The 27150-nt window shown below is 43.8% G+C and overlaps 1 protein-coding gene across 45 annotated transcripts in view; it reads left to right on the forward strand.

Annotated features, from left to right (window-relative positions):
• Positions 1 to 18510, forward strand: part of LRRFIP1 (LRR binding FLII interacting protein 1) — a 146965-nt gene extending 128455 nt beyond the window's left edge. For 32 of the 45 annotated variants that reach the window (XM_036857854.1, XM_036857863.1, XM_036857860.1 and 29 more), the window contains 3 exons: positions 747 to 839; positions 2173 to 2314; positions 4559 to 7544. In XM_036857854.1, coding sequence (XP_036713749.1) covers positions 747 to 839; positions 2173 to 2314; positions 4559 to 6258 — 1935 coding nt within the window. In that variant the 3' untranslated portion in view covers positions 6259 to 7544. Of the gene's footprint in view, positions 1 to 746; positions 840 to 2172; positions 2315 to 4558; positions 7545 to 12433; positions 12484 to 14034; positions 14153 to 14770; positions 14851 to 15943; positions 16049 to 17650 lie in introns of those variants that run through there. The other 13 variants (XM_036857873.1, XM_036857889.1, XM_036857892.1 and 10 more) reach the window with 4 other exon arrangements.
• Positions 18511 to 27150: the final 8640 nt, after the last annotated feature.

Here is a 27150-nt window from a genome sequence, read left to right on the forward strand (position 1 = left end):
CCAGGGAGATGTCAGCCCCTCTCCCTCCACAGGGAAAGAAGAGGCAGCCCATCTGCATTTAAGAGTGACGAATAGGGAGAAAGAACACGCTTAATAAAGTGACGGCTGTGCTCCGTGATGCCAAATGGCTTCCAAAACACGACGACTCACTCCACACGGCTCTGATAACAATCTCTAGATGCTGAAGCAAACGTTAGCGCCTTTGCATCGTGAAGCTGCACCTTGCCTTCACTTTGATATGCTCACCGACGCTTATTTAAGATTTTGTGTGCATGTCTGTGTGTGCGTTGTGTTTGCTTCAGGACCACTTTATGTTTATCTGTGACAACAAACACCGCGAATCAACGCACAATAATCTAAATTACTAAAATAGTTGTCACTGGGGGTTTGTAAACGTTTCTTCTTTTCCTTTATTTATCCCTCATTTAAATGGGCGCATGGCTTCTGTCCCTTCTCCAACTATGCCGTGAAACCGCAGACTAAGCCAGGAGAGGGTGTAAAAAAGAGAGCATCCTTCAGAACGTTAATGTCTTTCAGGGAGGACGCACAGCGACCTGTCTTGGCTGGCGTAAACTAAGTGCAGCGCTTAACACTGCATTGTGTTTGTGTCTTTAAGCATAGTCTGTCGAATGCCCTGCCGATGTTAGCCTTTTACATAGTAGAAGCCTCCCTCCTAGTCCTGCTTCTTAAGTCGTCTGCTCACCTGTGCGAATCTTCTCTCTCTTTTTGCTCTGCTACACACTCAGGCGTTAGAGAGGCAGAAAGAGTTCTTTGATTCCATAAGGAGCGAACGAGACGATCTTAGAGAAGAAGTAGTCGTGCTGAAAGAGGAATTAAAGGTATGAAGCCAAAGTACAGTTTTAAAAAATCCAGGCGACAACAGCAAATTCCAGGATTCTCAAGGGTGAATGTGTGTGGTTTGTGGGGTTCATTAATTTTATGTCATTGATTTAAGTTCTGTTAATAAAATCAGATCGTGGGTTTACTGACCCCAAAGAGACGTGTGAAGTCAGTGTAGATTCCGTGGGGTGTGCTGATCGTCTTTAGATGTTTATAGGCATATCGGGTCTTGAAAGCAACTCTGATCAACTCTGATTTCCAAGATCCAATTTTTTTGATAGGCTGTCTACATTTTTTCTCAAACTCGCCAGTAAATTCTCCAGGACATTCCTCCAAGTTAGAGAATGTATTTCTTTCTTATATTAAAGTCTGGAACATAAGGACTTCTGTAGCTGAACAGTGGTGTGACTGACGCTAGTTAGACTTGGAGACCCCGTGGATGGTGGGAAAGTTCTGTCTGGGCCACGTCAAGGGGGCTGCAGCTGCTGGCTGGAGAAACTGAGTAAAATAAACCAACGGGCAGCAGCGGGCGGGGGTCAGAGCTCTGGATGGACTCTTGGCACCGTAGAAGGCGGTGCTGAGTCTAGGGGGTATGGCCACGGGCTGGCACGTGCATCGCCAATGGAAACATCCATGTCAGCTACTTATAATGAAGGGTCAAGGCCAGAGCAGTAAACCAGCAGGGGGCAGGCTTAGAGCTCAGATTCTCAGTGCCGCTCCCCGCCAGGGTGTGAGCACAGGGTTGGGGATTCCTCCAAGCAGAAGAGAAGGAGCGATGGGCGGCAGGAGGGGGTGAGGGAGGGGGTGATCCCGGGTGACGGGGGCGTCCTGGCATTGTGAAGCGTCGCCGGGTTTAAAGTGTTTTGCTGTGTAGTGAGCGCGAATTGTATTTCTTTTGAATATAACAAACCTTCCAGCCAAGTTTCATCATTCCTTTCAGAACACGTACATATTTCTTTCTTTATCTCTATCTCTCCTTTTAAAGAACACAGCCGGGGTTTTAGAGGTAAAGACCACTTTATAGTGATTTGCTTGACGCTGCACTTTCTGGCAGCCTACAGTGAAAAAGGATGCCCGAGGAAAGTGTTTTGTCACCAGCACATCAAGACGTGGATGGGAACATGTAAGGAAGAAGGACCCTTGGAGGAAGACATCCCAGATCAGTGTGTGTGGATAGAATATTTACAGGGGTGGAGCCTAGCGCTCCTCTGTCTCTGTAGAGTTTTCCTCGGCTTAGGGAAAAATAGGGGTCTTTTAAATTATTATTTATAAAATAGAGTTTAACCTAATATCACTTAGTGAGTATTACAATGAGCCTGTTTTTATTCCCAGAAACATGGAGTAATCCTAAATTCAGAAATAGCTACCAATGGAGAGACTTCAGACTCTCTAAATAATGTTGGCTACCAAGGTTCTACAAAGATGACAAAGGAAGAGTTAAATGCCCTCAAGGCAACAGGGGATGGGACGCTAGGTAAGTACTTGTTTTCCTTTGATCCTTGCATCTTCCAGTCAGCACTGGTTCACCTTCCATGCATTGGTAGAGTTGACATAATCATCACTGGTCGATTAACAATCACCCAGCATGCCCTTCGTTCTGTCACTTCATGGGAACTTCCTTGTCAAACGACGCCGTCACCCACGTGTGCTGTCTGGCATGTGCCTCTGTTCAGTGCTCACCACCAGTGGCTTAAGGATACGTTTCTTTTGCTTCTCAAAGCTGCCAGTGAGACTGTGAAAACAAGGAAAATAATCTCAAAATTAAGTGACCGTGTTGACAGTACTATTGTATTTGGTTTTCTTCCGTTATGTGCCAAACACGGCGTTGTGACTTATTCCGTTACAGAATTGTCAAAAGATCAGAATAGCAGAGCCGTAAAGTAGGTTAGTTGACTGTATTTGCAAGCCAATGCTGCAAATCCTGTGCACCATTAAGCGTTTTGAGAGTCTGAAGTGCCTGTGGACAGCAGATGGACGGGGAGCCCTGGGTGTAGGCGAGATGGACGGGGAGCCGTGGGTGGTAAGTGTGGTCATGGCGGAGGGCTCTCCTTACCAACAAGAGTCTGAAAACGTCCGCCCCTTTGTCAGAGGTGATGTTCCTTTGTATGTCACATTTTTGCTTCTGAAAGAATGTAAATTGGGAAACCCAATATATTGTAGGAATATTTTACACAGTTTTCAAATATCTGAAAATATTCACCAATTAATATTTGTCGTAATATACTTGGCTTTGGGATAAACCTTCTGCATGTGGTGGGCCACCTGAAGTTGTAGCCAGCAAATAAGGCATCGCTCGCAACCATTTCCAGCTTTTCACAGTGAGGCTGGGATAAGGTCAGGGACCATGGCTGTAGTTTCCATTTGGAAGGTTCTTCATGGACATGAAGAAACCTGTAGGCCCCAGCTTCCCAGGACTGGCTTTCTGGGAAGGTGCCTCATTACCTTGATGACTATTCAAGAAACACAGCTCTTTTCGTTGTGTCAGAGCTGCTGAGGGAAGATAAATTGATGAATGTCCATCCTACCTTTATGTTCCCTACGTGAGCAGCTAGAATTTATCATGCTGCTCTTGTTCAAATATACATTTTATGAATCCTTGATAACTGTTGTGTAGCAAACACTTAAGGAACAAGAAACATCGGTTTTGTAAGTGGTCTCCATGTATTTTTTGATCACATATCCCTGTAAAGAATTGTAGGAACTTCCCAAGATACATGTTTATTTTTTATTTATATCTGTGTAATATTTAGTTAATATAAAATGTACATTATAAAACATATGCAATACCAGAGATTTTTAAGGAGTGAGGAAAAGCTGACTCTGAATAGAATCCTGCCGGGCTCTCCATCTTCCCTGGAGACTGCTGGTCGTAAATTACCGAGCTTTGACTTTCAGCATCGTGGTGGTAGCTCATATGCTGCGATGTTGTTTGTGTGGGGAATCCAAAATGTAACTGTTCATTCCAAATCAGCAACAGGCTCTTTCATTCATAATTCTTTGATCGCTGATTGATTTACATCTAATTAAGCGGTCTCTTGATCTGAGGCGTTCCCCTCCTGCTGTAACCGGCCCCCTTCCCTCCAGGAAAGGAGCAAGGTGTTGAGGGCACGGGCTGCTTCCCCAGGAAGACAGTGATGAGGAGGTGGAGGGTGGAGTTCTTTTTACCTCCATGAGCTATTTCAAAAGTGGCTTCCCTTGGGATTGACCTTGAGGCTGAGTTTCTTAAGATGAACTGAATGTTTCTTTTAAAAATTATTTGAAAGCTGCTCTTAGAGCTGCGTGATATGCAGTGCAGTTTGACAGCTGGAAAAGTAGGAGTGGTCCCCATGTGCATCCAGAAATGAGAATGGGGACCACGAACCTTCAGTCCTTCTGAACCCCCTCATCTTGCAGAGTTTGGCTGCCTGATCCAGAGCTCTTTCTTATTTGTTAAAACTTAACTTCACCTTTGAAAGTCAGTTCACCCCAGGTGGCACCAGCAGCCACGCTTGCCTTTGACACGGTGGCAGCGGCCTCCGCTGATCCGGCATTTGCTAACGCGATGGCTGCTTTGCCGCACAGAACTGGCAAAGGCTTCTGTCCGCGTGCTGCTCTGACGGCTCTCTCTCTCTTCAGGAGCGGGGTTGGCTGGGAAAGAGAACATGTGTTTGCGTTGTAATATATGTTGTGCGGTCAGCCACATCATGGGGTCCCTTCAATTTTCTCAATGGTCTTTTAGGCAGAGCCAATGAAGTGGAGGTGAACAATGAAATGGTGGAGAATGAGGGGAAAAGAGAAATCTTGCAGAACACTGAGCAAAGACCGCACAAAGAGGACCCAGGAGAGGACTCTGTGGACACAGAGGTGTTACATCCTGGTGACAATGCCGAGGACCAGAAAACCTCTGAAGACAGTGCCCCCTCCCCAGGAATGTTAGTAAATCCTGAGAACGCGCAACAGGTTCAAAGCCAAATTCTGGAGAACACTTCCTTCTTTGAAAACACACAGCAGGTTGAGTCAAGTGAGGTCATAAACAGTGAACTAGATGGTGAAATCCCAGGTCCTAGGATTGGGCAGGGCAGCAGTGATGCCTTGGATGTCAAAAACCAAAGTAAAGAATCTGCAGAAGAGTGGGAAAAAGAAAAACAGGAAGATTTTGAAACCAACTTGGAAGAGATTAGCATAGAACCACGTCAGGAATCTGCTCCTTTGCAAATACCTGAAGTTGGAAGGGAGAGCAGTGCAGACACTGGGGAGCAGAGTGGGAACCCCGCAGAGGCTGTGCCAGAGGCAGGGCTCACTGGATTGGGGGAGCAGGTGGGCACAGTAGCCTCAAGTCCTCCAAGGGGTATCGATGACACAGTGAGTCACCGTGAAAAATGGGAGGTAGATGCTCCAGAAGGCTTGGACCCAAGCTCAGGGCATGATTTAGAGAAAGAACTCACCAACCAGGAAGTAGCTGAGCCCAAGGAGGTCCCAATTCAGAGCACAGAGGTAGGTGGGGAGAACAATGAAGAGGAGGGTAAAGGAAGAAAATTAAGGGATGAGAAACCAGTCAAGCTGGAAGTCCAAGCCATTCCTTGTTCTCCAGAAGCCAAAAGCAGTCCTCAGGAGGTGACAGGTCCAAGTACGGTAGATGCTGAAAGTGAACCCCTAGGTGTGAAAGAGCCCGATGAAGAAAAGAATGACCAACAGGGAGAGGCACTGGATTCGTCGCACAAGAAAATGAAGAACAAGAAAAAGAAAAACAAGAAGAAAAAATCACCAGCACCTGTAGAAACCAAAGATGTTCAGAAAGAGTTAACATTTCAAAACCCAGATTTAAGTGAAGTGAAAGAAGAGCAGGTAAAATTTACTGACAAAAAACCAGTTGTAGAAGCACAAAATGAGGTCACTAAAAACCCAAAACAGAACACTGCGGTAGGAAGCAGTAAAAATGTCGATGGTCCAGAAAATCCTAAAATTGAGTTGGATGGAGGACTTAACCAAGACGATTTTGGTGTAAACACTAAGACAGGGAAAGCAGTAGCTGATGGAGACACGTTGGATTTTGAAGATAATACAGTTCAGTCATCAGGCACCAGCGCCAGTAATAAAGAATTAGAGGAAGGTGCTATAAAAGATGATTCTGAAGAAGATGGCACCACTCCCAGCCATCCTCCAGGTCCAGACAATGAGGAAGTGCCAGGCAGCACCCTGCTCCAAGACGAAGGTCCCTCAAAGAACATTAACGATGCCTGTCAAACAGAAGGCACAGAAGAGCATGTGACATCAGAAAATGTAGGTCAGACCATCAGGAAGGTTTCAGATAGCATTAGTCTAGAAAATGATGACGTGGCACCAGCAGGCGAGGTGGGGGACTTTAATTCAGAAAGCAAGGAAGAGATGACAGATGGACACGGGAAGGGCAGAAACAAAGAGGACTGTACCTTGTCATAGGTTGAGGCGGGGTCTTAGGGAGGGGCCAGGACTGCACAGCAAGTCCAACTGTGAGAGACTCCACTGATGAGACTCAGAAAATGGTCTAGATTGGTATAGATGCACCGAATGACAATCCACCGCCAAGTTATCTAATCTTTGAAGCTATAGACTGTTACCTGTAGATTTCTATTTCATCACTAAGGTTATCACACAGATGAGAAGGACACTTCTGTTATTAGAGTTAGTTCTAATGGAGAGCATTCCAAGAGCATCAAACAGTAATGTACACTGTTTTATTCCTGCTTAAAATCAGCATCAAAATATTTAGCTTTTGCCTTAAGTTGATGTGAATGTGCATATTCTTGACCAAAAGTATCAGCATCTAATTGAAGTGACCAAATAGTATCCTGAGATTTCCACATTATGAGTATGATTTAAATGAAGGTGTCTCATTTAAATATATGTGCTTTCATATTTGATCTTGATATGTATAATATAACCTGTATGGTATTTTATTTAGAAGGTACATAAATGGCCAAACAGCCTGTAGGTCACTGAGTGATGAGATTTGCATGTTAGGACAGTAATTAATCATGTTAGGGATAGCAAATAAACATCTTACAGCACTAGGGATAACTTACTTGCTTTTACCTCATATAAGGATTTTATCTCAGACCAATACTTTTGGATCTCATTCTTGAGGATACCTGAATTTATTTTGTAGGAGATTTTGACTTCATGACAATTATGTACCAAAGTCATTTTATACAAAGACTTTTTTTTTTTTTTAATTTTTTTCTGGAAGAGATACATGTTGTAATTGCGTTTCCTACTGCAGTATTTGGGCAGGGAGAATCATTTCTAAAATTTATTTTTTTAACCTTAAAATTACTTCTCTTTGTATTTGTTTCATCATTATTCAGTAGAGCAAGACAAAAGGATGCTATTCTTGTGCAAACTTCTGATTAGACTCTAACAGGATATTTTAAATAGTTGAATCACTTGGTATTTTGGTATAAATATTTTCATTTGTTGTTTTTCAGTATATTCTTACCGGAAATTTCTTGTTTTGATCTTCCTGAACAAGATATATATTTTCTATATAAAGAAACATTTTAAAAATAATTGTAAAGTTAAATTAAAAACCATTATAAAATATTAAAATTACAGGGGAATGTACAGTTTGAATGCTGTTGACACTTTATGAGATCATATGACTTCGTATTATTGTTACAAGATATAATTGAGTGCAAAAATGACCAATACCTCAACAAAATTTGAAATAAAAACATTTTATAATTTTACAAGCCTGTGATCACTCTTGTGCTACTTGAATTCTGACTGTGGCTACATAATATCATCTTTAATCTACTTTTATCTACTTCTGGGTTGCTAATTCCCAGTTGGGGTTCTATGGAGGACTCATGCGTAATATCCATTGTCAGTAGTAAATAGCTTCTCTCCCGGCATCTAGACTGGGACTAGTGTTGGACCATCCTTGAGTAAGATCTTTCCTCATAGAATCTCCTGTGGTCTGTGGTTCTGATGAAGAGCCCAGTTGAGAAAGGTCTCCATCTTGTTGCTTTGCTTACAGGTGCCAATGCTTAGAATGTTTTGAAGAGGATGATGAGAATTTCAAATAAACTATTTCTGCATAAGTGTCCTGAAGCAGAGGATAATGGGACTGATCAATTCTCTCCACTTGTGCCATATAAATAGAAAACTATGGGACTTGCTAGAGAATCAAGTCCAAGGGCTGCAAAGGAGTCTAAAGTTGGTATCTCTAACTTTAGCAAAGCTGCTTTCATACCGGAATGCACATTGGGAAACAGCTCTCCTTCCTACTTTTAAAGGCCTCTGGGGAAGTGATTCAACAGCCAAACTCACTCACTGGTGAGATCATCAAACCATTTTAAGTTCTTTCCTTTCTTTCCCATGTTATTCAACAGCACATTTAAGGGCATTATTATAGGCTTCCCATCCCTCCAGCCAGCCAGCCAGCAGTCTCAAGTGTTCATCCCTCATTTAATCAATAAACATGTAGATCACTTCCTATATGGAAGGTGCTCTGCCCGTGAACAAGCACATAGGACCCAATCTCTAGTGGAAGCAGCAGAGAATTGGAAAGTCAGCCAAAAAAAGATAAGGATTCTGAAGAGCCAAACCATCCCTGATAATCTAAGAGCCTTCACTATGAACATTAATTACTCTGCTCCGAGGGCGAGATGATATTACAGCCCCACACAGTAATTAGTGTACACGCGAAGGCCCCTGAATTATCAAGAAATGGTTACCTTTGGTATATTCAGCGTAGGAAGGCGTGGAAGTATATAAGGCAATTTGGAAAGATCGCAATGTCAAACAATTCAGACTCAGAAAAGAATCAAAAGGTGACCTGTCAGCCACAACCCCAGAGGAACCTGGACCACTGAGGTTTCACTATAAGGCAGAACAGAGAAAAGCATCGATCACTGATACTTTAAATCAAAAAGCTGGGGTATTTTTCAACCCCAAACCAGAACACGCCTACTGTATGTAAAATGTTAATCTTCCTTCCAAAGTATGTAAGTATAATTGTGAGTTTCTGTAAAAAATAGGGAAAGGTAACAGAATTTTGAATTATAGGCTATTTTATAACATACAAAGGTTGGGAAGCAGTAAAATTTTTGAAAAGAGTGTTTAAGAATGGGATATCTTGCATTGACTACTTTCTATAACATTGAGTATTTCCAATTAATGGAAAACCTAATGACCTGAACATGTAAATTTCCACTGTCACTAGGACCCTGGAATGCTGCTTCTGGGTGTTTAGACAGTTTAGGGTTCCTGTTTTCTATTGATAGATTCCTTTTCTAGGAGACCGCCTTGTATGACATGCCGCCATGGCCATCAAAACAAGGGAACACAGCAGTAAGATTCATTCCAAGTGTCCGGGCTCCAGAAGGAAAGGAAGGGGTGTTTGTGAGCGTGCCACATACAGAATATGTGCTTATTCAGCGTGCTGATCTTATATAGGGAGTACAGTCTTGCAGGAGAAAAACCCTTTCGCTCTCTCCCTTTCACCCTCTCCGCCCCTCCTACATCAAAGACGAACGAATTTTTTGAGACGTGAAAGGCTTCAGCTGTTGGGCTGAACTGAAGCAGCAGCTGCTGTAGGGAGTTGCCATCTGTACAGACCCCTTCAGCAGCCTGGCCCTGTTCTGCCTTCTACAGGAAGGAGGGGCGATCCTGGCGTGGGAGGCTAGCCCTGGGGAAGTTGAAAACTGACCACATGGATTATAATCAAATTAAGTCAGGGCAAGGAGGGAGCGGAGAAGGGACCACACTCAGTGGATTTCTTGAGATGTCAGTCTTGTGATCATTATCTTTGCGAATATGGAGGGAGGTGACTTTCTCTGCCATGGGGAGAGGAGGCCCCGGATTGGATGAAATTAACCCACAGAATGAAAATTATCCTCCTGACAATATATTATTATGAGTAAGCTCCTTACCCTTACTGTGTCTCATTTTACTCTCTGAAATTGGGGTTAGAACCTGCCTTTTAGAGTGGTGGTGAGGATCAGACCCAGTAAAGCGCTGGAGAGTAAGTGCCGAGTGACCATGGTTGTTGCTGGTGGTTGACCTTTGCAGCCTGGACAGACGCGGTCACAACACGCAAGCCCCTCTGGAGCAGGGCTGGGGGTCCCGGTGCTTGCTTGCTGCCCCTGTGACTGTCTGTATGGCCTCGCCACTTTGTTTCTTGTTTCCCGGGTCTCTAAAGTTAACACCAGAAAGTGTGGTGGAATTTAATATATAAAAAACAGATTTTTAAAAAATGTAATCCTTTAACAATGTTACTAAAATAACTTTAATTGCCAATTGATTTTAACTTCCCAGTGTAAAAGAAAACTCTGAGTTTGAGACAGTGTGACTTCATCTTCTTTAATGCTTATCATTTGGGTGTTAGAGACCAATGATGAGCAAGGCTGCTTAGTGCGTATAGGTTTGCAGCACTCTTGCTCAGTATCACAGTAATTACCAGTCATGCAACACTGTTCACTTCACAGGTTAGACTTGTTGACTTTTAAGACTGTGAAAAAAGCAGCACTCAATTTCATTTCTTTCTTTAATTTTTTTTTATTGAAGTATAGTTGGTTTACAATATTATGTTCATTTCAGGTGTATAACATAGTGTTTCAATATTTTTATAGATTACACTCTATTTAAAGTTATTATAATATAGTGACTATATTTCCTGTGCTGTACAATATACCCTTGTAGCTTATTTATTTTATACATAGTAGTTTGTACCTCTTAATGCTCTACTCCATCTTGCCCCTCCCTCCTTCCCTCTCCCCAGTGGTAACCACTAGTTACCATCTGTGAGTCTGTTTCTATTTTGTTATATTCATTCGTTTGTTTTATTTTTCAAATTCTACATGTAAGTGATAACATATACTGTCTGTCTTTCCCTGACTTATTTCAGTGCTTATTTTCTTTATATCAAACAATTTTGCTTCTTTCTTTTTTCCAGTTTCCTGAAACTATTTAGTTTTAATCTTCTCCACTTCTGCTTTAAAATTTCTCTTCCTTAAAACTTCCATTTGTCTCTCTCCATTTTTCATATTTTCACTATTAAGACTAAAGGTCAGATTGCTCTTGTTTTTTATTGTTAGCACTATTATTACATTTTAACATTTTTTTTACTTTCTGTCTAAGATATTTGAAGTCTTCTAATAGAAAAAATAATAATAAAATTGTAAATAGATATGTGAGCCTCAAATCACCTTCTGATATATTCAGTGTTTCTTATGATGCCTGTGGTTTTTGTATATAGGAATATAAAATATACAAGATAAAATGAAAAGTGATATTGAATGAGAGAGCCAGGTTTTTAATTTATTTTTAATTTTTGTTTCAGTGTTGGGTGCATTTATGGAAGGGACAGAATAAAACATCTGTCAGAAGCAGTTTGTATGTAAATTAAAATGGAACTCAAAAGGATTATAAATGTATCTTATACATAACATTTTCTATTTTCATTTATTTTGTTATTGTGCCTTTCAAAATAGCAATTTAGGATGTTTGGAAAAACAATTAGCGAAAACACGTAACTTGGATTAGAATGTGGATAGATGATTTTTTTAATGAAAACAAAGGTGCGTTTTGTATGAATTATTTCCATTTCACACAGCTAATCAAAACCTGGGAAGAAGAGCCTCAGACCAGGAGTCCGGTCTGACTCAGAGGGCTGTGTTTAGGAAAACAGTGGGTGCAGGGGTTAGGGGTGCAGCCCTGGGGCCTTAGGAAAGCTGCTGGGCCTGGGTCCTCATCTGTAGAAGAGGGATGTGGCAGCAGTGCCCACCTGGAGGGCTTCGCGGGAGGTGGTGTGAGTGGCTGGGACAGTGCCTGGCACACAGTGAGGGCACAGCACACTTGAGCACCCACCACCATCACGTCCTGATTTTGCCTTGAAACTGGTGTAGGATTTTGCCCCTAAAATCCTCCCTGGGTCTTGGTTTCCTCTCTGTAGTCTGGAGAATGTTTTACTCAATGCCCCTTCAGAGAGATGTTTGGGGGATTTCTAGGTGCTTACATATATGCAGACTTCTATATCTGGGGTGGGAAGAATGACAGAAACCTAAGTTATTACTGCGTTCTTCCTCAAAAGAATATCCTCAAAAGAATAGCAACAAGTGGGTTACGGGATGTGTTGTCGGCACACTTAGGGTTCATAAGCAGAGTCAGAACTCTGACATTGGTGAGTCTTTGAGAGAAATGAGGAAGATCGACCCTTGGGGGATGGAAACTTGGAAAGTCAAGGCTAACGAAAATGCTGGTGATATTTGATCCCGATTCTCAGTGTGTTTGTACCTTGCTAATGATGTTAAACCGTGAAGCCTTGTGAGATCTTGTGTTGCAGTGTGGTTTGGCCCTAGAGCTCTTGCATGCTAACCCAGAGTAGAAGATTAGCCTGTTTGCATGCAGCCGGATGCTGCCCTGACGAGACAAGCATGTGCGGGAGGTTGACGCAGTTCACCCCCCTTGGCTGAATTCCTCCCCCATCCTGTCTGTGGCCTCATTCGCTGTGGTACGTGTATAATACCTTCATCATCAGTTTCACTAACCCCAATGCTCCTTCTTCAGTTTAGCAACCTGCTGAAAGGGGCAGTCCATGGAGTCACCTAAACCTGTATCTTTCTGATTTCTTTAGATATTAGGTTGAAAAAGCTTGTTGATGAACGGGAATGCTTATTGGAACAGGTAACGATCTTTTTATTACTTTACGGGTTCTGGAACGGGGCACCTGAAACCGGGAACCTTCCCATTCTAGCTTCTTGCTTCATCAGGAAACCCCTGATGCATCGTGGCTGAAAATAATTAGCAAGCCAACCAGTGTTCTTAATGTTCTTATCCAAGTAAAAGATCAGAAATCATATCAGATTTAGAGAGGATGCCCCAAAGATTCAAGGCCATGGTCTGAAGTTGGTACATGCTACATGAATTGCTGCTTAAAATAAAGATTTATGTAGAAGGCCTCGATTAAGCCTTGAGAGGCAAGGGTGTTCCCCAGACATTCCAACACCCTTCCTCTTCCACTGGCCCGTAAAAGTCAGTTTTGTAAATCTCTCAGTGATCAGCACCCCTGTCCAGCAGGTATTTCTTTGTTACGGCTGATCCAAGTTGTTTTAACTATAGTTTACCTTCCTTGATCTCTTCTACCTCAAGAAATACTACACAGTTGTCCTATTTGGTCTTTTTCATATGCAGGGTAGTATTAAATTATTCCACAATCACTTCCTAAGGAAGCTCGATTTCTCTCATTTTCCCGCGTAAGCCTAATCAAAGGTATTTGCCTCGCTTTTTACAAGATCTGAAGATTTCTCTCAAAATTGGGTAAGGCACTAAATGTGGTGGGAGGATTCTCATGAAGTGCCTGTGATCTTTTAAAAACACGTGTCCATGGTAATTCTGTACTTGTTTTCTTAAAGCAGCATGCACCGATGGTTTGTATGTCACTGGGGGTCTGCTCTGCTCCTGTCGGTGTGTGGGGGGACTTCCAACAAGTCCGCAGAGATTAGAGGTTAACAGAACAAGGGCTGGGAGACGCCCCATTACATAGCAGAAGATTCTACAGTCACGGCTGTTAAGTGCAATTCCAGCTACTCTCTGTGCGTGTGTCTCTCTCAGAGGGAAGAAAGCTATGCAGAGGCCAGCTCTCTGCAGGTGGCAAACCTACAACCTGTTTGGGTTCTGTCGGGGACAGCGCTGCTGTGCCTGGAAGGCTCCAGGTGGCCCTTCCTGGCTTTTTAGTGAATAAAGCAAAGGTGAATTGTGTACTGATTTATGAACTCATAGATAAACACTCAAAACTGTTTTATGGAAAATCTCCTCCTGAATTCGAGAGGAACTTCAACCTTAGAAGTAACTTCTCGCCCAGAGTTACAAAATAATGCATGCCTGTTACAGTAAATATAATTCCATTTTCATCCTGTATACTACTATTACTTTCTGAGAAGAGTACTAACTGGCACAAGGTTTTTCATTTATTTATTTGGGTTTGTTCCTTTATGAAACGGGAGAGACTCCCCCATCTTCCTGGTGGATTGTAATGTCTTACTACATTTCTCTCCTGCTTCATTATGGAACCCTTGTCTCTCTGGCCCCTTCGAGACACACGAAATAACTGCAAGGCAACATCGGATTGTACTTAGGGGGTGTGGGCTTTTACGTTACATGCAGCTTCCTTTCTGATAGGCTCTCGTCTCATTTAGAATAGAGAAATTAACGTGCTTTATTGATGGATGTTTTCAGATTAAGAAACTCAAAGGGCAGCTGGAAGAGAGACAGAGGAATATCAGATTAGACAGTCTGCACCCGGAAGATGGGGTCTTACAAAACGGGACGGACGTGCATGTGATGGATCTACAAAGTAAATGTCAATCCTCGTGTAGAAGAAATCCCTTTGCCATGCGCGATTTTTATTGTACTAATGCGGGAGGAGAAAAACTATCGTGGCAAGGAACGGCCGGTGTTCCCAACGTCCCCCCAAAAGCCCTGAGTACAGAAGCACAAAAATGTTTCCTTGTGGGCTAGAGCAAGGATGGGCAGGTGGGCAGAGCAAGGATGTTTCTATCTGAGCCTAAGAAATAGAACAGGTGCCCCAAAACATGCACCAAGGTACCACCAGCTGACGCGCTGCTAGAAACCACGTTTACTACGCTGAATACAGTCTTTGGATCTGCTGATTGTATGGGGAAATCGGAAGGTATTTTTCTGTGTCAGTCAACTAGAAAGAGGCTTACGGGGACAAAAGCAGGCCCAGCCTCTCTCCCCTTCCCCCTTCCCCCTACCATTTCTTTGCTTTCTTTGCTCAAGGGCGCTCTCCCTGCTGCGGAGAAAGAGCGCCTCCTGAGTTGTGAGGCCACAGGTCGGGCATTACAGATTGGCAAGATGATTACAAAGTAAGGGCTTGGTTCCCGGTAACTCTTGTTTTAACATTTTAAAAGCCCAAGAGCTTAACAGATTTTCCTTCTCTTTCAACCTTTAGGGGATGCCAACAGACAGATCAGCGACCTCAAATTTAAACTTGCAAAATCTGAGCAAGAGATAACTGCATTAGAACAAAATGTACGTGCACACTTGTAAGCAATCACTGGCCGCCCAACTGAGGATTAACTCAAGTTTTATTTGCTAGAAAGGCTTGAAGGCTGAGGACAAAAAGAAGCAGAGAATTTTAGAACCAAAAAAGGTTCTAAGGGGGATAAACAAGGCAGCAAGTCTCTCTGTGTATTTCCTACAAGGAGAGGATGTGGGGAGGGAGAGGTCATAACTAGGATCTGGGCTGTTATAATCGATACTAATCCTTTATAAACAAAGTTAGTTGCAGAAAGTACCTAATGTGGTTAGGGGTTTTTTGGACAGTTTGTTCTTTAAAAAAAAAAAAAAAAAAAATCGGTTAATTACAAAACGCTTCATGCAGGGATGTCCCTTTTGCCTGGATTTTCCCTCTTTCCCTCCCAGCCCAGCAGCTCGCTCTGGTCCCTAGATTTGGGGCGCTCATGCCTCCAGCGTGCTGGGCCCTGGGACAGACTGTGTCCTAACCGAAGGGAGAGATAAAAGCAGGTACTCTTGCCCCCTCCACTGTGGGTATATGTGGCTGGAACTTTTTGGAATTTTTGTAGAGACGAAAATGAGAAGCGCACTTAGAAAGCGATGTGTGTTCGGAAGCATGCCTTTGAGGGCAGGCTGAGTCTCTGGCCGCAGATGCCACCCCAAAGCCGCCTTCCGTCACCCCGCTCTCTGAGTCCCTTGCCTCTCTCCTCCCTTTCCTGCTTCCCCACACCCCCAACCCTGGGAGAGATTAGACTGGAGCTGAGGTCCTGGTGGAGCCGTTGCCTCACCAGCCTGGTTCTGCAGGATCGACCCATATCAGGGAGAGATGGTGTCATGGGGTCTGCACGGCGGGAACCACACTTGGGACAAGGGTCAGGGAGGAAATGAGTCCCTGATAGGTGTCAGTACTGGCTTGCTCATAAATATGAACAAATAGCTTGCGTGGCTAGAACCTATGTAATAGTCCCAAATGCTAGATCATAACTATTGTCATGGTGTTTTCTCTCATTTTATTAAATTATACCTTTTGATCTCAAATATAGTAAAGCAATCGGGGAAAGAAAACAGGCCTATCAATTTATACACATGATTTTTCCTTTCCTTTCAGGTCATAAGGTTAGAAAGCCAAGTATCACGTTATAAATTGGCTGCTGAAAATGCTGAAAAGATAGAAGATGAACTTAAGGCTGAAAAACGGAAACTTCAAAGAGAGGTAAATTTTCTAGGCTATTTCTAGGAAACGAATGGGTAATGATATTCTAGCTGGGAGAGCAAAGGGAGGATTTACCGCCGGGAAACCCGCGGCCGAATCATTCATTGTCATATCTGCCCAAACCACTCTGAAGGGCTGTGCTCACACCATAAAGGAAATTGTAGTTCAGCCAATTAGGAGCTTAGGGCCAGAATCACCTGTCAGTGGTTTTTCTCTCTATGGTGATTGCAACTATCATGCCACCATCTTCTGGCTTCTGCTAAGAGATCTGTCATTCTAACTCTTTTTAGGTGATCTTTTTTTTTTCCCCTCTCTAGCTGCTCTGCCATTCTCTTTGCCTTTGATTTTCTACATTTCACTCTGATGTGTTAATATGTGGGTTTACTGCCATTTGTTCTGCTTGGGATGTGTTGTGTTTCTTTGATCTGTGAGGTCTTTTTTCTAAATAAATTTTGGAAAATTTTCAACCACGATCTCCTTCAGTAACTCCTCTTCCCTAGACTCCACCTTCCCCCTGGGACTTTGATCAGAGGATGCCAGATCTTCTCATGGACCCTCTGCATTTCTCTACCATCTGTCTTTTCCATTTTCCATCTCCTTACCTCCCAATGCTGCATAATGTACAGTTTTTGTAGATCTTCCATTTCACCTCCTTTTGTTTCGTATTCTCATTCCTGATTGTTTCTTGTTTATGTTTCCTTTGTTGATTGCATCCTTATTTCTTTAAAGATTTCATACACAGCTGTTCTGTTTTCCACACTGACGACTGAAACACGTTCAGTCTTGGGGGTCTGTTTCTGTTGTTTATTGCTTCTGTTGACTCAAATGGTTTGTCCCATCGTGTGTTTGGTGTTTGATGAGATTATGCTTGATTTGAATTTATATACTTGAATTTATACCCCAGGCCTGACTTGGGGAAATTTCTACAAAGAGGGCTTCTGCTTCTGCTTCTGCTTCTGCTTCTGCTTCTGCCTCTGCTGGTGAAAGGCAGTGCAGGGGCGTTTAACCTGTCTCAGGACCCCGCCCACCCTCCTGGAGGGTTTTGGATCGGAAGCAGAACTGCAGACTCTGTCCTAATGATGCACGTCTCCACAATCACAGGGCTGTGAACCCCCACCTTAGGGCACCTCCACTCTGCCTCACTGCCTGCTGGTCCAGGCAGCTCCCTGCTGATGTGGCTCCTGCTGTGACCCGCAGGCTCTGTGGCCCTGACTCCCAGGGATGATCATCGTGGCCTCAGGCATTCCCACTTTGGTTTCTGGCTGCAGAGCCCTAGCACCCAGCTGCCCAGGGCTGTGGGGATCACCTCCTCCAGCTGGTCTGGCTCAGCTCTTGTTTGTTTGTTTGCCTCACCTTCTGTGAGACCATCAGGATCCCCAGGACTGCGCCATGTCTGGGGTCTAGCTATTTCAGAGGAGGAAGGTTCCCTAGTTACTCATGAGGCCAGAATCTTGTGCCTTGTGTTCCTTTTTAAATTAAGAAATATACGTATACACACGTGTAGGTATATGTGTATTTTTAGAATCTCGGTGGGTCTGGGTCGTAATTTATTTTTCAGTAGGCTTGGAATCCAAGCTCACTGCCTTTTGCCTTTATTTCCAGCTTCGCTCGGCATTGGACAAAACAGAAGAGCTCGAGGTGAGCAACGGCCACTTAGTGAAGCGTCTGGAAAAAATGAAAGCCAACAGGAGTGTCCTCTTGTCCCAGCAGTAAAGGCCAGTTCTGAACAGGAAACGATCGGGTGGATGGAGAGCACTGTTTCGTACGCTGTTCTGTTGCTGTCTGGGAGCACTGCTTCTTCCCCTGCTTCTGAGAGAACACCCCCGGGGAGCACCCGGCTCAGCCCCGGGACCCCCAGCAGCAACCAGATGCCTCCGTCTGCAGACCGCAACCCGGGCTGGGGCGGCCGCTCCGAACCTGCAGGCCATTTAATAAGCACACTGGGCCGCGGAGCTCTGTTTCCGACGGTGCAGCAGCCTCTTCATGCCATTTAAAATGGTGATCAAAGTAAAGATGAACGTGGGACTTGAGTTTTCTTTTCATGTGTCTTGCTGAACATTAAGGGGAAATGTTTCAGTGTTGGGACGTCCTTTTGTGGCAGAATCTACAATTTGAGCGACTTCAGTAGTATCTCTTAGTCTACGCTTTTCATACACAAAACACTGTGGAACCACAAGCCATTACCAAGCAAAACTCTTTCACTAGAAACAAGGGGATGGTCTAGAAGTAAAAGTGACCTTAAGAAGACTCTTTACAGGCAACAATGAAGCTTTTCTAAGGGATTTTTGCATCAGTTCAATCAAAAGAATACTTTTTTCCAGGGTAATTAGGCAACAGCTTCACTGAAAATGACAGCTTTTCATTCGCATTATTGAATCCTTATATTTGGAATTGAAGTTGTTAACTTCTTTTAAAGAGTGTACTATTGGAAAAATTAAAAAATGAAATGTTGAAAGACTTCAGCAATATGGTTTTTATTTTTTCCCACTGAGAAAGAAGATCTTTAACTATTTCATAATAATGGTTCTGTATATTTTGGATCATCTTTTTATTTTTTTAGCGTATCAAATCAATGCACTTTTCTTTCTCTATTTAAAAAAGGTGTATTCACAGTGAATAAGAATAGAACACTTATAAGAATCAGCACTCTTAGAATAAAAAGTAAACTGAAGAAGTTACAGACCAGAGTAGAGACAGTAACTCCAAGGACAAAAGTAAAGGACGTTGGGCTACTTGCTGATTTTCAGTTACTCTTTCGTATACGTTGGGTTTCACATAAGGCTGGTTCAGCAGGCCAGCTTTTCAGTATATTAGCAAGTGCAAACCAAGATAACATCATCCATAACTATACGCATTGTGGACTGCTAGACATGAATTGGAATATATAATCATTCCATTTTTCTTGATTATATATAATTAAGAAAACATTCCCAGCAGAGTGCTAGAGGTCACAAAGTTCCGTCCCCCAGCACTGGCTGGATGTGGGATAGGCAAAGCTACATTTCACCGGGTAAAAGAAATTCGGCCTCCTTGTGCCGAGGATGTTCAGATCTTCTTCTTGAGCGTTCCATAGATAAAACTATCCAATCACTAATCCACACGTCAGTGCCACAGACCTGCTATAGCTGCTGCATATTCAAAAAACAATGTTTTTATGTGGAAACCTACTCTGCATTAATCCCAGGACAGCTCCAACTCTCCCACAGGTTTCTATATTTACCTAAGATGTGTTAGAATAAATCTTAGGATGATCAGTTTCAAAAGACTTAGTTTGAAATTCTACTTAATGAGCATTAAACGTTCCAAGTTGTTTCAAGAATGCAGTGTATCGGTCCACTCCAAAAACAGAAACCACCCAGTAATTTGAACAGGGAGAGTGTAATAGAAAGAATGATTAACTCATAATAGGGGATTAACTACTACGGATGAAAGAGGATCTAAAGAACCCGAGAATGCGACAAACTGGGACTGAGACCTCATTGGAGGGGTTGGGGCCACTACCCACTAGGGGCAGACAAGTTACAGGGTGACAGAGGGCTGACATCAGGAGACAGGAAAACTTGGGCCGAGACTGGGAGACTGGGAGAAATTTTGGTTGAGGGTAGCACCACCGGGTGACCCGAATTGCTCACCACAGGTGCCCCGTGAACAAGGAGGAAGATAGCACAGCAGAAGGAACCAGAAAGAGGAGCTCCTGCTTCCTGCAGTGTCCTTCCATACAGCAAAAGAGAAATGTTTACTTCATTGTCTTATCTTTAATGTTCCTTCCACAACATCTTAATACAAACATGTTTAACCAGTAAAATATCCATCTGGCTCAGAAATAACACTAATGACAGCAAACACTTATATATCATTTAGACATGCCTGGCAGTTAGATGCTTTTACATATTTTCACTCTTTTGATTTTCATGGAAACCCTAAAGAGGTAGATGCTGTTATTAAATCCATATCACCGATGAGGAAACCAGAGCCCAGGGAAGTCTCACAGTTGGTGAAGAAGCGATTCTTGCTTGTCTCACCAGCCCTGGAAAGATGGTGTTTCTCAAATCAGTGGCTCTGAAGGAAGTGAAACCTTTAGTTTGGTACCTCTTGTGCCAATCCTTACAGACACAGCAAATCCATGTTGCACACACTTCCTCATCCAGAGGAAGCTAGAACACAATTTTTAAATGTATTTCATAGAATAAAACTTTTCCTGTGGCTATAGGGAATTTGTTGCTGGCTTTTTTCATCCCTGTAACCCAGCGTTTCTCAGCCTCACACCACTGATGTCCCGGGCCAGATCACTCCTGGGTGCTGGGTGTCTGTCCTGAGCATCGTAGGATGTAGAACAGCAACCCTAGATATTAAAGGAAAGAGTATCAAAGAATTTGTGGACATATTTTTTAAACCATCATACTATGTATTTGCTGAAGATTTCTCTTAATATTGTCAGCTTTATCTTTCAACAGTTTTTATGTAACAAAGCACGCTTTCATTTTGCTCTTCCCAGAAAACTGAAATCAATATTCATCATGAAATTCACACCACACCTCCTCCCAGTCCCTTTTTTTCTTTACTTCTTCAGTCATAGTACTAGCTTCTACATGTCCACTCGATTCTGCATCAGTAGCATGTCTTTGTTTTAAATCTAAGTTTGACCATACTTATCTTAGAATTAGAAAAATAATTTAAGTATAATTGAAACAAACCGGGACTTCCCTGGTGGTCCAGTGGTTAAGACTCTGCCCTTCCACTGCAGGGCACGCGGGTTCGATCCCTCTTCAAGGAACTAAGATCCCACATGCCACATGGTATGGCCAAACAATAAAAAAATGATTTAAAAAACCTAAGCATTTCAATTTACTTACCAAATATGATTTAATATGTATGAATGTAACTTATGCTATCTGCATGAAACAGTCAAATAAACACATTGAAATATTATAGGAGTACCTAGAAAAAAATCATTCGCGCAGAATCAATCTCTTGACACCAAGCAGATGGGTTCATGTGTAATAATAGAAACGACCCACATGCCTGAGATGCACACTACAACCTAACAGTAAGATCTTACCTGATGCAACAGTGAAAGTGAAATGTAGTCCTACCGAAACAGTAAGTCAAAGAGGAGGGCTTAGGAGTTCCATTTAGGCCACATCAAGTTTGAGAAGCTAATGAAACATAAAAACAGCATGGAGTAGTGAGTGCTTCCCCGACCACCCTATTTAAAATTGCCAGCCCTCAACAATTCCCGTTCCCTTTTCTGATTCATTTTTCTCAAATTATCACTGTCTATCATACAAGAGATTTTGTTTTATCTACCATCTCCCATCCTCCACTGGAAGGCATCCTGCATCCCTCCAGGATGGCAGAGAACCGAGTGTGGAACTCGCAGAAGAGACCCAGGTTGGAGATGTAGATATAGGAGTCATCAGCAAAGAGGGGATTCTCTAGTCTTGGGACTAGACTTGCCTAGGGAGAAAGTGTAAATAATTAGAGGGCACAGGAAGAGCCAAGAACAACCTGACAGGGGTTGGGTGAAGGAGGAGGGGCCAGCAAAGGGCATTGAGGAGGATCAGCAAAGGGTTACTTAATGAAGATTACAGGGCTTCCCTGGTGGTGTAGTGGTTGAGAATCTGCCTGCCAATGCAGAGGACACGGGTTCGAGCCCTGGTCTGGGAAGATCCCATATGCCGTGGAGCAACTGGGCCCGTGAGCCACAACTACTGAGCCTGCGCATCTGGAGCCTGTGCTCCGCAACAGGAGAGGCCGCGACGGTGAGAGGCCCGCGCACCGCGATGAAGAGTGGCCCTTGCTCGCCGCAACTAGAGGAAGCCCTCGCACAGAAACGAAGACCCAACACAGCCAAAAATTAATAATAATAATAATAAATAAATAAATAAAATTTATTAAAAATAAAAAAGAGATTATAAAAGACAATACGCAGAGTACAGAAATACAAAATCCAGTTCAGCTTACAAAGCCAAGTCTTCTGAGGTAGACTGAATTCCCTGTCCCCCTCCCACTCCCCAGCCCCAGCTGCATGCGTCTCTTCCCCAGATCCTTACCACTACAAAGGCAGCAGCATCCATACCACCAGCCTAGTCCGAAGCCCACGTGTTATTTTTGATCCCTTCCTCTCCCTCACCCACCTCCACTCTGATCTCAAGCACACAGCTCTATCAATTCTACTTACAAAAGACCTCACAAATCCATCCTTTTTCCCATCACCATAGCTATTCCTCTGGACCAGGCCATTGTCATTGGCAAACTACCCTTGCCTGGTCTTCTCTGTTCCAGTGTTCTTCACACCTCCAATCTCTTAGAGTAAAATTTTTAAAAATCTGATTATGTCACTACCTCCCCTACATCTATAATCATATTTAATCTTTGCAATAATCCATTGAGGTGGGCACTCTTACTGCCTCCATTTTATAAGTAAGGTAACTGAGGCACAGAAAAATCAGGCAACTTGCTTAAAGGGACACAACTATGAAATGGAGGGCCCTAGACTAGAACCAGCAATAGGATTCCAGCCCGCCCCTGTAACCATTCTGCTCTGCTGGGAGGTCAAGGTCTTGTTCAGCACCAGAGGTTCAATGCTTAGAACAGTGTCTGCTGCACAGCACTCAAGAAATGGTAGCACATGTTGCTTCTTCATTATTCTGACCACTACTATTACTATAAGTCCAGTGTTTCCCAACTATAACCACTAATTCCTAGGAATGTTAGTATAGAGAATTCTATAAATAAATATTCTTCGGTAACACTCAGTTATAACATTCAATGGGTTTGCTTGCTGAGGAGTATTTACTTGTGAATGTCACTGGGATTCCTTAAGAGGGAAATGGACTAGGTACAATTTCCCAAACTGTTGGATCATGGAACCTGTTTTTTTTTTTCAGAGCCTTCTGGGACCAGGACTCTGCAGAGCACAACTTAGGAATCACTGTTGTAGCCACAGGGTCAGGCACAAGTGTGTGGGTTCCTAGCCTGAGTCCTCTGCTCCCAAGTCGGCCTCCAGATGCAGCCCAGCATCCCTTTCCATGATGCTCTTCAATATCTTGACACTTCTCAGTCCAGAGAGAAAGATTCCATTCTTCCCCTACTACAGAAGGCCCTGGAAGTTGCAAATTTGGGTGTTTAAGCCTCATCTCTGCTTGAGAGGACCAACCTCGAGGGTCTTCATGTGTTCTTCAGGTGTAACGTGTTCACCACGTTACAAGCCCATCAGCAAAACCATAGCTTAATTCACTGAACCACTCACTACTCACTTTTTTCTTCATCAAAATTTCCTTGTTCCACCATTCCTGTTTCTTTCAGAGCCCTAGAGGCCAGTTATCCAAATTTATGAAAACAGATGATTTTCCCAACTTTCAAAAGGAGAGTAACATTGGGAATTGCCTGGCGGTCCAGTGGTTAAGACTACACACTTCCACTGCAGGGGGCCTGGGTTAAATCACTGGTTGGGGAACTAACAAGACTGATTCTAAACCTCTCATAAATGAAAATATGTTTCTTGTTATGTTACTAACTTTGATCACAGCCTTCATAATGTTTTTGACCAAACTCATTACAGTGTTTATGAGAACGGGGGCAGAACAGAGAATACAGACAGTTTTCATGGTCTACTACCTGCTACAGCTCAATCTTACTTAACATAGATGGAAAATGATAAATAAAATTTAAAAGTCAGATTCTACAACACAGTAAAAGACTAATTCAGCACAATAATGTCAAGTTTGTAGCCTCCAAAGTGAGGTTCTGTGAGAAGTAGGGTTATAGGGAATTTCTATTTTCTTCTTTACATTTTCCTGAATTTTCTACATTAAATACATGTGACTGAAATAATGTTAAAATATTTAAAAGATATAAAAAAGGAAATGTTAAAATAATCAAATCATAAAAGGTACATAAAGGGGTTAGCAGATGTAAGCTATTGTATATACAATGGATAAACAACAAGGTCCTACTGTATCGCACAGAGAACTATATTCAATATCCTATGATAAACCATAAGAAAAGAATATTATATGTATAATTGAGTCACTTTGCTGTACAGCAGAAATTAACACAACATTGTAAATCAACTCTACTTCAAAAAAATAATAAAAGTAACCACTGTCCTGACTTTAAAAAAACAAAAACAAAAACAAACAAGTAAAAACTACTGTGTAAATACCATTATTCTGAACCTGAAATGGGGTTAAAATCACTGCATTAAATCACAAAGAGATTGACAGATTTCATAAAAACGTCACACTTCACATCCAAACTATGTAAGCCCCAAATCAATTATGTAAGAGCTGCCTGGCAGCAAACGCAGTGCTTCAGGCTACACACAGACACCAGAAACTACCAGAAGCAAGGACCCCACTGCCACAGGGCTAGTGGGGAGTATCTGGAGATGGCATCAAAAAACTAAGATTTTAATGCAACCTGAGACGATTTTAAACAACATGATTTAAGCAAAAGTCAAAATCCATGCAAAAAATTCATGATGAAAAGAATGAACATTTTTAAAGACAGGATAACAGTTCCTTGAGGAGCCATATTAGAGCCTGAGGCAGAAGGAAAAATTAGGAGTGCTGATGGGGCTATTTTGTCCATCTTGGAATTTTCATTATTTTTGATTGCCTTCAACGACTGCATTAAAATATCACTTATCTTGATTATCGAGATTTTTGACGCCCCCTTAAATTCTGCGCCCAAGGCAAGTAAATGACTCATTCTCTCACCCTAGCCCCGTCCCTGCTAATGATATTGTAAAATACCGCCCGAGGGAGGACACGCTGTGTTAGACACGAAGAAGGGACACGTGTCGGTGGGGACAGCTGTCCAAGGAGGGCAGCCAGGACCGGCTGTCCGGACACTGTGGGCGCGGGACCTGGCGGGCGCCGGGCCCGAACCAGGGGCCAGTTGGGCCCCTGACGGCGGTGGCGGGGAGCGCCGCCCAGCTTTTTTCCTCCAGTGGCTTTGCACAGCCGCGCCGTCCAGACGAGAGCCGAAGGTCACGGGTCGCGGGCTGCAGAGCAGTTAAGGCCTCTCTACGCGTCGCTGCGAGCTGAGCCCGCGGGCCAAACCTCTCCCCCCACCCCCCCACGGGAAGTGCAAAATCCCAGCGGGCGACTCGGTTCCCGCCTTCGCGCCCGCGCGCCGGGCCAATCACAGAGCCGCCCCTGTGCGCACCGGCCAATGGGAGCGCCCCGCCAGGCAGTGGGCGGGTCGCGGACGGCCGTTACCCGGCGGGACCCGCGGCTGCACGAGGAGCGGCACTCCCTCTGAGGCGGCGGCCGAGAAGGGGTGTCTCACGCACGGCGACGGCGACGGCGACAGCGCGGTTCCGAGGTGTGAGGAGCGGGGAGTCGGGCTGGCGGGGCGGGCGGCTGCGGGCAGGCTAGGGCGGAGGCCGGGAGTGTGGGGGACGGGCAGCGAAGCCCAGGGGCGGCGAGTCCCCGCCAAGGGGCCGTCGGCGCCCGCCGAGGGCCGCGCGGCGTGAAGGAGGCCAACGACGCCTCCTCCAGCGGGTCGTGGAAGGGGAACCGGGCAGGGTCCGGGGGCGCCGCTGTGGTCCGCAGGGTTTGCGCGTTCGTTGGGGGGCCTTGGAGTTCCAGAATCCCCCAGTGTGGTACCTTTGCGTTCGGTTCCAAGCGGGTCCCCCAGCCTCGCTTCGCGGGCGCCGAGGCGGACTTGCGCGCCTAAAGTTCTTTTCGAGCTGCGTTGCGGGACCTGACGTTTATTTCTCCGGGGAAAGGTGGGAATTCACTCACGCGTGTATTGTTGCGACAAATACGAATGGGGCCTGTGCAGCGGGCGCGGGGTACGGCAGCAACCAGCCACGGTCCAGAGCGAGAAACGGACGCTGGACATTAGTTAATTACCCTGCTATGTGGGACGGACTGCAGAAGGGTGGGATGTTTTCCAAACTGGCGGACGTTCCTGATGTTGTGTGGAGGGCCAGGATGGTTTCCCGAAGAAACGGATATTGGGGGTGAGGTCTGAAGGTTGAGCAGGAATTGTAGGTGGTTGGGGGGCCGGAGTGTGGCAGGCGGAGGATGCACGTGGCCCAACCTGTGTGAGGAAGCACGGTGGCCGGTGCATCTGGAACCCACGAAGTGCTAAGGTTCCTGCAGAGCCCAGACCCTTGGCGGGGGGGGGGGGTCTTGTAGACGGTACTAAAGCTTTAATCATTATCCAAAGAACAGTGACAGTCTGTTGCTTAGTTTTAAGCAGTGGGGTGAACTGACCAGATATGCATTTTGGAAAGATTATTCTGGCTGGGTGGGAGGTTATTGCCCGGATCCATGTTAACAGTCAGTGGTCTCTTGACCAAGATGCGTCAGGGGTTAAAACTGACAAGACCCGGTAGGGATGAGGGAGGTGTCAGAGGGAGGAGAGCAGCTTCTGGTTTGGTTCCGGGATTGAAAACACGGGAGAGAATAGTTTGATGAGTGAGACCTGGCAGAGCAGAATAAAAAGGGGTATATGCCTGGGAGCGGAATTGCTGGATCACATGGTCATTCTGTTTTTTTTTTTTTTTTTTTTGAGGAACTGCCAGATTGTTTTCCAGAATGGCTGTGCCGTTTTACATTCCCACCAGCACTGTAAGAGGGTTCCAATTTCTCTATTTCCTTGACAGTACTTACTCTCTATTTTAATAGTCATCCTAGTGGGTGTAAAGTGGTATCTCACTGTGGTTTTGATTTGCATTTACCTAATACGTTGAGCATCTTTTCATTTGTTTATTGGCCATTTGTATATTCTCTTTGGAGAAGTGTTTATTCAGATCCTTTGATCATTTAAAATATTGCATTGTTTGTCTTTTTGTTGGACTTGTAAGACTTCTTTGGATATGCTGGATGATAGACCCTTATCAGATATATGATTTGCAAGTATTTTTGTTATACTAAAATTTTTCCTCTTGTCAAAGTTCTTGAACTTGGGTGTCTTCATATTTAAGAATGAAGCTTGCAAAACATTGAAGGTAGATTTGAATGCAGAATCATATGTGAATGAGGCTCCAGCTTGTAAAGGCATATAGTAAAGAGATTTGCAAAATATATATGTTCTTCTCGCTAATTTTTTGGAAAATGCACGTTTTTTAAATTGAAAGTGTT

The sequence above is a fragment of the Balaenoptera musculus genome, chromosome 7, assembly GCF_009873245.2.
Source record: "Balaenoptera musculus isolate JJ_BM4_2016_0621 chromosome 7, mBalMus1.pri.v3, whole genome shotgun sequence".
Lineage (NCBI taxonomy): Eukaryota > Metazoa > Chordata > Mammalia > Artiodactyla > Balaenopteridae > Balaenoptera > Balaenoptera musculus.